The 13587-nt window shown below is 49.2% G+C and overlaps 1 protein-coding gene across 4 annotated transcripts in view; it reads left to right on the forward strand.

The window, feature by feature from the left end:
- The window catches only part of TTLL6 (tubulin tyrosine ligase like 6), a 38227-nt gene extending 31918 nt beyond the window's left edge, over positions 1 to 6309 (forward strand). For 2 of the 4 annotated variants that reach the window (XM_073883824.1, XM_073883826.1), the window contains 3 exons: positions 661 to 1027; positions 1507 to 1766; positions 5582 to 6309. In XM_073883824.1, the coding sequence (XP_073739925.1) occupies positions 661 to 1027; positions 1507 to 1766 (627 nt within the window). In that variant the 3' untranslated portion in view covers positions 5582 to 6309. The remainder of the gene's footprint in view (positions 1 to 660; positions 1028 to 1506; positions 1767 to 5581) is intronic. The other 2 variants (XM_073883825.1, XM_025859188.2) reach the window with 2 other exon arrangements.
- The last annotated feature ends 7278 nt before the right edge of the window (positions 6310 to 13587 follow it).

Here is a 13587-nt window from a genome sequence, read left to right on the forward strand (position 1 = left end):
TAATGTTTCAAAGTTCACTCATGTTGTAGTATATATCAGAATGTCCTTCCTTTTTAAGGCTGACTAGTATTCCATCCATTGATCTGTTGGGGGCATGTGGGTTATACCCACCTTTTGGCTATTGTGAATAATGTTGCTGGGAACATTGGTGTACATACTTTTTAAAAAGGAGTTATCTAATAACTCATTTAGTATGTATACCTAGAAGCAGAAATGCTGGGTCACAGAGTATTTGTAATATTATTTAACTGAGTGTTTCCAGATGGTTGACCAGAATGGCTGTACCAGTCTACATTCTCATCCGCAATGCATGAGGATCCCTATAGTGCCCCATCCCACCAACAGCTTTCTAATTTTTGCCAGTCTAGTAGCTTGGAAATAATGCCTATTTTTCTGATGGCCAATTTCTAGTGTTTAAAATCTCTCTTTTGTTAAAAAAATAATAATAAAACAAAAACGAAAACCCAGAGGAAGCTCTGTGGACATACCCACCATCCTTTGCCCTAGTATTTAGCCAGTTCCTGGTTAGGAAACTATTCTAACCTAATCTTTCTTGCTGCTGATGAGCTTGGCTTACTTAGTCTGTTTGTTTAAATCAAGAAGGCATGGGAAGGAGCCCTAGGCTTCCACAATCTCATTATGGACTGTTTTCTCCTCCAGCCCTTAACCTCAATAGAAACCTGCCCAGATCCTGCCACTCAGGTCTCAGACTCCCCAGAGTTTCTGCCAAGCAGGACCGGGACTACCAGCTCTGGAAGCAGTAGCCCCAAGGTGGATACAGTGGTCTTTAAATACAAGCAGCACCCCCTCCCCCAGGACCTCATCCAGGGGAAAGTATCAAAAATTTCTCTTCCAACAAAATCCCAGAGCTTCTTAGGAAGTCTGAAGCCAAGCTGGACTGCGCCACAGAATGAGACGACGAAGCAGCCTCTGATGCCAGAGCTGTTCACCAAGGTTCCACTGAGGGAGAAGCTCGCCCTGTTCCCAGCTTACTGCAACCCAAAGCTGGGGCCAAATCACAAGTCACGTGAGTGCCAGTGGGTCCAGGCGTGTGCCAAGAGCTTAGGGGACGGGGTCGCTAACAGAAGCAGTCCTTGCCTTGGAGGAGGGCCCAGTCTGGGGTGGCGGTGGGGGATGCAGCCCCCGCCCTCAGGGAGACCCCCCCGGCCTGGTGGTGGAGACATAGTCCACATCCTTAGGGAGTCTCTGGTCTTATTGAAAATACAAAAAAAAGGTAAAAACAGAACGCTTTTGACAAGCACCCTGTTTGACAATTCCTGGTTGTCGTTCAGGTGAGGTGCATTCAGCTGAACGTTCAGTGGAGGGGCAAGAAGTACGAAAACAGGGAAGAGAAGCTACTTGCAGGAGAGGACCAAAGGCGGGTTCTGGTTCAGGAATGTGAGCTGGCCTGAAGCCAGCAGACCCCGGTGGGAGGTGGCCTCGGCCAGCAATGGGCGCCTCGCCCCGCAGCACAAAGGGATGATGCCAATGACTTCGCCTTTCCAGAAACCCACTGCCTGCCCTGGGAGTGCTACTGCAGCAGCCGAAGCTCCAGCGAGAAGAGGCAGCTGCGTCTGTCTTCCGTCCTGCTCCTGCCCGGTCCTCCCAGCCGCGACGTGTCTCCCAGTGATCTGCTGGTGGTTGCCACCCCGGCCCGACTGGATCCGAGGCCCCGCAGGAGCCACAGTGGCGCCGCGAGAGACCCGAGTCAGGAAGCGTATAGCCGCAGCCTGATCTCTGGCCCAAAAGGATATGAGAGGGACTAGGTAGGTCCACCCATGTGCTTGTTTCACCGGCTGGCACCGCGTGTGTATATTTCTGGAAAGTCGGGGAGGTAGGTGGATGGCTGGACTGATAAAAGACATACAGCTAAGTGAACAATTAAGACTGACCTCAGTCAGGGGCGCCTGGGTAGCTCAGTCGTTAAGCGTCTGCCTTCGGCTCAGGTCATGATCTCGGGGTCCTGGGATCGAGCCCCACATCGGGCTCCCTGCTCAGCGGGAAGCCTGCTTCTCCCTCTCCCACTCGCCCTGCTTGTGTTCCCTCTCTCGCTGTGTCTCTCTCTGTCAAATAAATAAATAAAATCTTAAAAAAAAAAAAAAGACTGACCTCAGTCAAAATGTGACACACACAGCCCCCCCCTTGCAATGTGTGATTCTGCTATGACCACCATGTCCCCACTGCTTTGGGGGTACTTTGCTTGTCTTCCACGATGGCTACAGTTGAGAGTCATTAACGCGGGTCCCAGAAGTAGAACCACGTCAGCTGTGAGGTTGATTTCCACATGTTTTGTTCTGTGCCAGCCTGGCCTTGGCCCAGGTCGCTTGTCCCCAGAGCTGTCCCTGTCATGACAGGCACTGAAGGGACAGAACCAACAGGACACTAGGGACTGAGAAGATCTGAAAACAAAGACCTTGGAGAAGCTTTGATGCCACCGCATGCACGGACAGAGGAGAGAACGAGGAGCCCTCTGTCAGAACACAGGGCTACTGCAGGAGGGTGGGGGGTACCGACTTAGAAGAGCTCTACAGCGTAGTGCCATGTGGGGTAGAGAGACTCGTATTGCTTGGCTGCCTAGAGAAGAAGACTATGCATTTTTTAAAAAAGATTTTATTTACTTGTTTGAGAGAGAGCATGCATGAGCAGGAGGAAGTGCAAAGGGAATGGGAGAGGGAGAAGCAGGCTTCCCGCTGAGCGGGAAGCCCACCACAGGGCTCGATCCCAGAACCCTGAGATCACGTCCTGAGCCGAAGGCAGACGCCCAACTGACTGAGCCACCCAGGCGCCCCAAGGCTACGCATTCTAATCATCTCCCTCACTCCTGCCACTAAAGCAGCCTGTGACCACCAGTTTGGCCCAGCCCCCTCGTGACCAGTAGCTCACGCTGCACGTGGGCGGACGAGTAAACATCAGCCCACAGACATCACTTTGGGTGCTTGTAAAAATCCATATCCCAGGGCCTGCTTCTAGAAATTCTGATTCAGGAGGTCCTGGGGGTGGTGCCAGGAATCCGCATTTGAGAAGGTCTTCTCCATGATTCTGATGCCCTTCTCACCACCCTCAGAGAAAAACTAGGCCTAGTGTTTCCCAAACTTCCCTGACAATATGAATCATGGGGGGGGGGGCCCTTGTTAAGCCTACAGTTTTTTGGGTCACACCCCTGAAACTTCTGACACAAGAGGCTTGGGATGAAACCCTGGGAATCTGTCTCTTGAATAAGTATCTCAGCTGTGGTAGTGAGGACTGTCCTACATCTAGACCTAGGCCTGGGCAGAGGAATCTGTGACAGGCAAGCCTGACCAATGGGCCTGTTATTGGAACAAAACTCCCCGACCCTTATGGAGCTCGAACCCACCCCTACTATATTCGGTTTGTAATTTTCCAGTACTAAAATTAAAAAAAAGTTTTTTAAAGATTTATTTATTTATTTTAGTGAGAAAGAGAGAGAATTGAAACCAAGAGTTGGAGGCTTAACCGACTGTGCCACCCAGGCGTCCCCGTACTGGTACTTATGTGCCTGATAACTCATCATCAGGTTTGGGTTATAGTGAGCTAGAAACAGGGAGATCTTTTTGCTTAGTTGAATCTCTGACATCAGGCGCCCCTCTTTGTGTCATTTTTTTTCTTTTTAACTTATTTTATTTAAATTAAATTAGTTAACATATAGTGTATTATTAGTTTCAGATGTAGAGTTCAGTTACTCCTCTGGTGCATGTTAACACCCAGTGCTCATTACATCATCTTTGTGTCATTCTTCAGCAAAGTCCAGCTTGGGTTCAGACTCCCTGAGAAGCTCTGGGATGTTGTTGGCAGAAAAGTTTTTGGTATTTTCTCCTCAGTGAGTGAAAATAAGTTCAAAAGTAAAGATAAATAGGTAGCTAGTTCTTTAGGAGAGACTTGTTTCCCTGGCTCTAATTTCTAAGAGCAGTTTGTCATACGGAGTCTTCTGTTACAGACTTTTACTATTATAGTGGACAGTGGCCATAGACACTGACTTTTTAATGAATATTAATGATGGTAATAGTTACCCCTTTTTTGGTAGCCTACCATAGAGATGCCAGAACACTTCTACATATATTTTTTTTTATCTAATTTCATTCCAATCACAATTGTGCCCTTTAGAAAAGAAAAAAAACTGAGGCTCAAAAAGCAGAAGGCCTAACCTTTGGGAGGTCCCATAGCTCTTAAGTGGCAGAGCGAGGATTTGAGTCAGATGGTTCTGATTCCCAAACCATACTATCCTTCTTTCCAATGGCATTTTTAGTAGTCTTCAGTTTGAGCTAAGGGCATAGGAAATAGCTCTGCAGGTAGCAGAGGTAGTCAAGACCAGGCAGGGCCTCTTAGCATGCTGTGTGGGGTCCCCAGATCTCAGAGCTGGCTCTCTGCTCTTATGTCAAGTGATGGCTTCTAAAAATCCCCAATTAATCAGTCTGCAAAGGACTGACACATACAAGGCAAACTCATAAAATCTAGTTATATACAGGGCAATGCCCCACAATCGATGCATTGATTTACAAATGGAGGATGATGTGGCTTAAGAATAGGACTTCTGCGTAATAAATAATGGTTGAATGAAAAAAGGAAAGAGTAGAGCAGAGGTCCAAATTATGGATCAGGGGCTCTCCTGGTTGGTGTAATACCTTCCACACATCAAGTAGAGGTGCCATGTCTCATGTAATCCTCAGGTCAATGCTGTGAGTTTGGCAAGAAGACATCATTATTTATCCTCAATTTGCAGATGAAGAGAATTAAGGTTTGGGGACAGTAAATGACTTGCCCAACCTCACATAAGTGATGGCTTCTGGACAAATAGCACAATGTTTCTTCCATCTTGCCCCATGTGAGGAAGGGAGCCCTGACAAATTCCTCCATGTTTCTACTTAAATCACTACAATCTCATCATCCTTCCTCTGGATCCGCTTTCACAGTGGGTCGGTCAATGAGCCTCGGGTTTCAGATCTGTCAACAGTTGAGTTTTAAGGGATAAATAGCCCTTTCTGTAGATTTTAAGATGATTAAAAGCTTGCTAAAGTGGGGTGCCTGGCACCCTAGGGAGTACATGGTAACTGCAGTGGTGATGATGATCATGAGCATGAGGATGATGATGATACTGTGTTGATGGTGATGAACCCAGCTGGGACTGAAGCAAGACACGCTTGCTTTTGGTGTACTAAAAGCTTTGCATACATCCTCTCAATCCTCAAAGCAACTCTGTGTGGTAAGTGCCATTGTAATTCTCTTTTTTCAAAGGAGAAAGCCAAGGGCCAGAGAGGTTAAGTAACTTGCACAAGGACACTCAGAGCTCCTACGGCTTGTGCACTTAACCACTACCACTTCTTGTCTCTGACCAGCCATCTTGGCTGCTCTTAAATGGTCCATATCAAGTGTCTGGGGCCGTAAGGATGCAGGAAGATGAATGGTACGTAGGTAAAATGAGTTTCTGGTGACTGGATGTGGATCACTTGGGTGCCTCCTGACCTACTAGACAGGATGGTGACGAGAGTTAATTGACTTGGATATCCTAGAGGACATTTTAAAGGAAAATCTAAGAAAAAAAATGTGTTTTTCTTTTTCTTTTCAGAATCAGACTGGATCCCTGCCATTTTCCCCCCTTTCCACCTCTTACTCCCAGGAAATGATTTATCATTTCTTAAAGTGTCTACAATGTCCGTAGAGTCAACTGAAAGTTTTATTTCCTCATCTAGATATCGTGGTCTTATAACTACCTCCCATTAACACCACTGGGCCAACAGCCTTGTCTTTTGTGCCCTCCCAGTTAGCTTACAGTGCTGTAGGACCATGACTTCTGAGACGTATTGGTGCTGCCCCAGGACACACCCCAGTTGCCCCACCAGTGGCATTCCTATGGATCCCTCAGATGGCACTATCATCCAGAACACTCCCCCCAGAGAAAGCAATGTGAAGGGAGGAGTGTTTCAGAGAAGGACTCAAAGTTTCCAGGAATCCAAAGCCCTCAGTCTACCAACAGGTCTGTGTCAGTTGGTTTTGAACCCCAAAGAGAAAAGACAGAGAAAGGGCAAGGCATGGTGGAGGATTCTGAGCCCTGAGTAAGGGAATTGGGGCAGGTATAACTTTACCACATACAGATCAGACCTCCTCCCACCTGAGCCACCTCAGTGCCCAACACCTTCCTGCTACCTCCCCCCTTACCAGTCCACATCCACATCAATCCTGCTGATGAAGAAGTGAGGCGAGAGTACCCAGCCTGCAGGTGTTTCTTCCACCAACCTGCAGAAATGATGCATCTTCCCCTGAAGTGTACATTAAAATAAATTGCCATGCTCAATGCCGGGATTGTGAGCCTGATTCAGAGCGAGAATGGGAAGGGGGAAGTGGGAGAGAGAGTTCTCCTGAGCACTCCTCATTAAGAAAGCTCCAAATTCACCAAAAATGCGTCAGGAGCCTTTGAAGAATTTTTTTGGATGAATGGTAAGCCCTGCCCTCCTTGCTGGGAGCCTGGTGTCTGAGGTGGTCCTTTTGGGGGCTCTGAGGCTGCCATGTATCTGCCCAGTATCAACCCTGGCTAGACTCCGGGCATAACATTTCATTTTGCCGGTTCATTTTCTACCCTCTCCAAGAATGTGATCCAAGACTTTGCCTTACTTGCTCTTTCTGAGTTAGATCCCAGGAATGAGCTTTGGAGGAGTATGGGGCAGGGGTGGAAGAAGAGTGAGGTCTGAAGTCAAGAACCCGCTTCACAATATTGATTCGGGTTTGCTTTATGAAGTCCTAATGGGATGAATTTCTGGCCTCAAGGATGTCAGGGGATTCTAGGATATTTGAAGCCTATAGTACTCCTCACTTAATTATCCAAAGTAGTGAATGGAGAAGCCATTTGTGTCCAGCTGTGAAGCACACATATACACAACACCTTCATCTCTACCTAGGCCTGGTTTTCAAGGACTCCTGGTGTAGAGTTCTTCTTAGTAAGTAAGTCAAGGCCCATCTGGATGGCAGAAGAAGGAAGCCCTGATTACATCTAGGGAGACTAGTAAAAAATTAACCCTCCTGGGGCACCTGGCTGGCTCAGTCAGTGGAGCATGTGACTCTTGATCTTGGGGTTGTGAGTTTGAGCCCCACATCGGGCGTAGAGAAAACTTAAAAAAAATTAACCCTCCCTCTGCCAGCCCTTTCCCAATGCCATTTAGAAGCCTCCAAACGGACTGATTGAAGGCCAATTTTTCCATTGTCATTATCAGCTTGCCATAGATTATAGCCTGGACTACATGAAAGCTGTAAGAATTGCTGAAATGGGGCTTTCTAGAACCTCTACATCTCTCCCCTTTTCTCCCTAGTCACCAGCCCCAGCCAGTCAAGGTTCCTAAGCTGATAAAAAGGAAGTCTTTTAATAAGGTGAAGTCAGAATTATTTGTCTTTCTAGGGGACAATTTGGTGCCAGCACCTTTGATCCTAGAAATAGGCTCAGCTTCATGGGCATGCCATCTGTGTAGTCTCACATGGCTCCACACTTAGAAGGGCCCTGCACTTGGTTAAATGCTCTGTTGTCACCCTCTTGAAATTCTGAGCAGTTTTTGAACAAGGAGCCCCGCATTTTCATTTTGTACCCACCACGTTATGTAGCCAGTCCTGCTTAGAGACTTCAACAGGTCTGGGTTAGCCAACGAGAAGGCAAAATGGCAGGCCCCACCCACCTCCTGCTTGTTCACCCATAGGGCTATGCAGAGCAACTGTCTGCTGAATGCTTGTGGGGGACAAAAAATGCTTGTGGCAGACCTTACCCTCATGGAGTGTGCAGTGGAGTAAGATAGGTCCACAGACAGCTGGCCTGAGTTAAGTGCCACTATCAAAGAGTGTCATTAGTTGAGAAGGAAATGCCTTCACACCAGCTGAGAGGATCAAGTCCCCTTCTTCAGAGGAGGTGACATTTGAGGTGACAGGAAAAGATAAATATGATCTTAAACTGTTTTAAAAAGATTTATTTTAGAGGTGGGGAGAGGGGCAGAAGGAGAGGGAGAAGAGAATCTCAAGCAGACTCCCCACCGAGTGTGGAGCCTGATGTGGGGCTCGATCCCACAACCCTGAGATCATAACCTGAGCTGAAACCAAGAGTCAGGTACCTCACTGAGCCACCCCGTCTCCCCACAATATGATTTTAAAAAGTGGATATGAGGTGTGGTATGAGGCATACTGGTCTGGAAGAAAACAAAACAACCCCGAACATGGTCGAGAAGTAAAGTTTAGTCCAATCTGGCTGGAACTGAAAGGAAAATTGGGAGGTGACAATGGGAAGATAGTGTGTGAGACCGTACTGGAGACCACGGTGCCCTCATTTATTTCATCCTCGTGATGGTGAACTTGTTTACGTGGCTGTCTCTCTGAGGCGCTGTACCATGTCTTTAAATCTTTATATCCCCTGCTTTTAGCCTAGTGCCTAGGACATGATAAAAATTCAGTAAATATTTGCTAAATAAGTGAATATTGAGGGTCTAAAATGTTATCCTGGGAAGTGTTTACATAATCCAGTGGAAAACCACTGGAGGCTTTGAATGGGGGATTTTAGTGTTACAAAGTCAAATCTGGTAAAAGATAGTAGAATGGATGACTGGCAAGGGGAGAGACCCAGTGTGGGTGAGTGGTTAGGAGGCTCTTCTGGTGGCCCAGGTTTCAAGACTTTCAGCCCCTCTTAGGATGACGGCCCATGGGAAAGAGAAGGAGGCAGGTGAGAAAAGCACCATAGAGCCGGGACATTGCAGCTGAGTGAATGGAAGGGAGTAGAAAAAGGGAGCAACAGTGACAGCTTCAAAAGAGCTGAGTCCCGTGCCTGGGTAGCGCAGTTGGTTAAGCATCTGACTCTTGATCTCAGCTCAGGTCTTGATCTCAGGGTTGTGAGTTCAAGCCCCATGTTAGGCTCCACGCTGGGCATGGAGCCTACTTAAAAAAAAAAAAGAAAGAAAGAAAAGAAAGAAAAGAACCGAGTCCCCTCAAAAAAAAAAAAAAGAAAAGAAAAGAAAGAAACATTGGGAGAGGGAGCTTTGGGGGCAGGGAAATCAGAGCATCCGTTTCGTAAAGCAGATGGATGAGTTCCTGTCCCCAGATATATTTAAAAGAGCAGCACTGAAGGAAAACCCTCCAAGTGCAAAAATGATTTTCCTGAAGACCAGCTGGTTAAAAATAGCCATCTTGGACTGGGCAGGTTCTCCAGGCTCAGAACTAGCTGCGCAGCTGAAAAGACAAGTGAGCTCCCACCCCCTGAAAACCAGAATAGTCAGTCTGGGGTAGGGTGTTGACCTGGATTAGAAAGCTCCCCCGGAGGGTTCTGATGCATAGCCATGTTTGGGAACCACTTATCTGGCTCGCCCCACACTGGACAACCCCTAGCCCACCTCGCACAGGCCGGGGAAACTCTCCCTAGCCTTCAAAGGGCTATTATAGATTCCGGTTTTCCTTCTACTCTGATGGGGAGTGGAAGTCAGGCAGATTGGCCGCTTGTTCGAGCATCCTCCCCCACCCGTCCTGGTGATTACATGAGTCCACTATAATCATTCACAACCCTTGTCTTTAGGGCTGGCATGTCACTTAGCTTAATTACAGCACATAGTGGCATTTCAATTCAAGGAATCTAAAAAAGCAATGAAATGGGTTTTGCAAATTGTCAGGAAGGCAATGAAGACGGTGGAACTGCAATTTACTAAGCATTGCTTTCAATTATTTTGCATTCTTCAGCCATGACTCTAAGTTATTAACCAGCAGCCTGGGAAAGCCAAGTAGGTACTGTGTCGTGTGGAGGGTATTTCATGACTCGTTGAGTGCGCACTTTGTGCTGGGGGAGGTGGCTGGAGGCTCTGGGAGCGGTCTCGGGGTGGGAGGGATTGTGATTGCTCTGAGCATGTGTTCTTCCCATCAGTCCCTTGCTAATCATACGTCCTCCATGACTCCCCTGACCCATAGACTCCGACTGGTCTGGGGTGACCTTCAGCAAGGGTCTCCCGTCCTCTTTACTCCTGACCTGTCTACTATCCCCCAGAAAACATGAGGAAAGAAATGTGGGAAAACAAAACAAATCCTTTAAAAAAAATCTAGAATCGGTGCCTGGTTTCTCTGGCTCTCTGTCTGATTTCTTTTCCTGGCTTATTTCCTGATTCCTCTCAATCCTTGGGAATGTACTTCTTGTGCAGCCATTTTAAAAGGGAAAGACTGTGCCATCACTCCCCCAGCCTGCTTTCTCAAGCCCAGGAGTCTTAGGAATGAAAAGGGCCCCCATCGATCTGAGAAAAGGGTGGAAGCAGCAGGACATTGAGCAGGCGTGCTGAGACCGATCCCTCTTGATATGAGCAACATTGGTTGGCGGGGTAATTGGGAAGAATGCCAGCTGCCTCAGCAGTCATGCCAGGCGGGAGAGCAAACACCAAAATCCTGTTGGCAAACCCAGCAGGGCCATCACAATGTGGCCAAAGCAAACAGGGGCTGAGGCAGGCCCGCCGCAGTGGCCTCTGGCTTCCCCTTGGCTCTGGCACGGGGGGGGGAGACTGAGCCAGCAGAGCCACGTGTCAGGGCATCGAGTTGCCGTGGGGATGCTTATACCCATCCCTGGGTGAGGGCCCAAGCTGGACCCTTGCTTTACTTGCCGTGGTCCCCTTTCAATTTGGGATAGGCCAGGGAAAGTCTGATACTGATAAAGCACGTTCACATGTATTGCTTTGTTTATTCTTCACAGCAGTCCTGTGAGATCAGTATTATCCCCCTCTTGCAGACGAGAACACTGAGGCTAGGGGCCATCCAAGACACAGAGCCAGCACTTAGTCTTGGAGCCTCTGACTCAGTGCCTGCCGCACTTCCCATTCTCTCCCCTTCCACCTCTCCACCCTGAACTCACCGAAGTCAGTTCCCACCATCTGAACGGGACTTGGGTTCTTTCCATTTCATAGCTGAGAAGCAGAAGCTCAAAGGAGATGTGTGTCTGGGTGTATGTTTGTTTTTATTTTTTATTTTTTAACAAAGATTTTATTTATGCATTTGAGAGAGAGAGAGAGAGAGCACACAAGCAGGGGGAGAGGCAGAGGGAGAGAGAAACAGATTCCCTGCTGAGCTGGGAGCCCCACATGGGGCTCGATCCCATAACCTGGAGATCAGGACCTGAGCCAAAGACAGACACTTAACCATCTGAGCCACCCGGGTGCCCCGGTATGTTTGTTTTTAGACCAGAAAATAGCTAGTTGAGGTCCCAGATTCTGTCTGCCACACCCACCAACCAGAGGCCCCGTGAGATGAATATATTTACGAATATTTCCAATTATTTGGCTATTTCAAAAGCGTTCCCCCCCCCTTTTATTTAAACATAAAAGATCTGAATCAAGACCTCTGGTTTTCATGTTCTAATTTGGTTGTATTTTGACATAGCCTGAATAGACCCTCTTATGGCCTTGTGCCCCTCAAGGGCTCAGTGTACCTATGAAAATTCATATTCCTTGCAGCCTGGTTGGGAAATTTATATTTCATGGAAAGATGCACAGTAGCTGTATTCATATCTGATGGAGGGGCTGGGTTCTTATGGGAAGAAGAAAAGCTGTTGGATTGCCTGTTCTCTTCTGGGTCTCCATCCCTCAGCAAATTTCCTGATTCTTTGAAAATTCCGGATTATTTTCCAACGTGCCTGTTTGAGGGGAGGGAAAGACAGAAGAAGGAAACGGGCATCCCTTATTAGACTCAAACCCTACAACCTGTCCTCTTTTCCTTGGCATTTTCATTTGCTCTGCCTCTGGGGACTCTGCCGGGAAATGCCATTCGCCAGAGGGGGCCTGGGAAAGTGGAGGCGGAGGGCATGACTGGAGCGTGTTCTCCTTTCCCCATATCTGGAGAGAGGCCTTAGAGGGCAGGGTGGGACTGGGGATCCGCCGGGACAGAGAGGCCTGCGCGGGGCTGGTTTGGAGGTTCCGTCGGAGAAGGTGCGCGCGGAAAAGGCGCATCCGGGCGACGCACGGAGAAGAAAACCTCGCTGCCCACGACCCAGGCCCGCGTTGCTGCTCCATGCGACCGGAGGAGTTCGGCTGATTCGGGGCGCTGAGCTCCGCGCTCCTGGGCGGGGAAAAATCTCGGGTGGACCGCTGCTCCCTGCCTGCCTCCCCGACGCCGCGCTCCAAGCGCTGCCCAGCCCGGCGCATCCCGCCTCAGGCGCCGGACCAGGGTCCCGGCTCAGCGGCGAGGGCAGCGCAGGTCCCCGCGGCTCCCGCAGAGAAGCGGGCCTTCGCCCCAGCGGGGTCCCAGGAGGATCCGCTCGGGGCTGGACGAAGTATGACGGAGGCTGGAGGAGAGGCGCCAGAGCTCCCAGTAGCAATGCTCGGGGCAGGGCCGACAGCCAGTTACCAAGCGCCTCCCTCTCGCCGCTCTCCCGGCTGCGCCCCAGCGGCTCCTGCTCAGATACCCCAAAGCAGCAGAGGTAAAGTCTCCCGCAGGGGGCATTGCAATCAGTTGCCTCAGGTATCTATTTAGGAATACGCGTCCCTGCTGTTTATTTAGCGCGTATTATGTGCCAGGTACTGGAGCCAAAAGCTTTAGGAGATTTATTGCTCCCCAAACCACCTGACGGGGGGGCGGGGTTCAATCCCCATTTATAGATGAGAAAACTGGGCCCTAAGAGGCGGAGTCGTGTTAGAGGCAATATGTGTGGGAGGCAAGACTGAACTCGGGCATGACTCCAAGACCTCGCAAAACCTCAGTGCGACCCTTCCAGGCCCACAGTTGCTTGAACTAGAACTGCGTGCTCACGATTAGTTTCTAGCGTGGAGATCGGTGTAATACCATGCAGGGGACAGAGCATTCCAGTGTCGTCACCGCCATTCTGTCACTCTTCCCATAAGGGCCCCGCCCCCCCCACAGGGTGGGAATGGCGGTTACCCCAGTTTTACAGACTAGGAACAGGTGCAGCCACATCTGGAGCAGATAGTCCAGAGGCCAGCTCGAAGAAAGGTCTTCTGATGTCCTAAACCCAGGAAGGGTTTTCAGCCAGGCCCTCTCCTGAATTATTTTCATTTTTAAAGTAAACGGGGTGCTGAATGGAATGCCTGGGTGGCTCACTTGGTTAAACGTCTGCCTTCTGCTCAGGTCATGATCCTGGGGTCCTGGGATCGAGCCCTGCATCGGGCTCCCTGCTCGGCAGGAAGCCTGCTTCTCCCTCTGCCTGCCGCTCCCCCTGCTCGTGCTCTCTCTCTCTCTGACAAATAAATAAATAAAATCTTAAAAAAAAGAACAACAGGATGTTGAAAACACAGGCTTGTGGAGTGTCTCTGGACCACAGTAGCTAAGATCTACTCACATCTACCTCCTCTCAGAGCCACTGGACCTCTTGGTGTGGAGGGATATCAGCTGGGTGCCAGAGCCAAGGAAACTGAGCTCCCCGACTCCCTCCCTTGCCCAGGGGCTGTGGAGGAGAGCCAAGCAATACTTTTCCTTTGATCCACTTCTCGGTGCCTCTGGTCATTTGGCTGGGCCTAAGCAGAGGGCAAGTGGCCAAGGGTTTCTCTGGGACACCTGCAGTGGGGCTTGGCAAGGTCCAAAAGGATGCTGAGGCTGGCAGAACATCCCTGCGGTCACTAAGAGCTGGGCTATGCT

Source organism: Callorhinus ursinus, unplaced genomic scaffold (genome assembly GCF_003265705.2).
Source record: "Callorhinus ursinus isolate GAN/ISIS: 27379988/994484 unplaced genomic scaffold, GSC_fseal_2.0 scaffold52, whole genome shotgun sequence".
In the NCBI taxonomy this organism is placed as follows: Eukaryota; Metazoa; Chordata; class Mammalia; order Carnivora; family Otariidae; genus Callorhinus; species Callorhinus ursinus.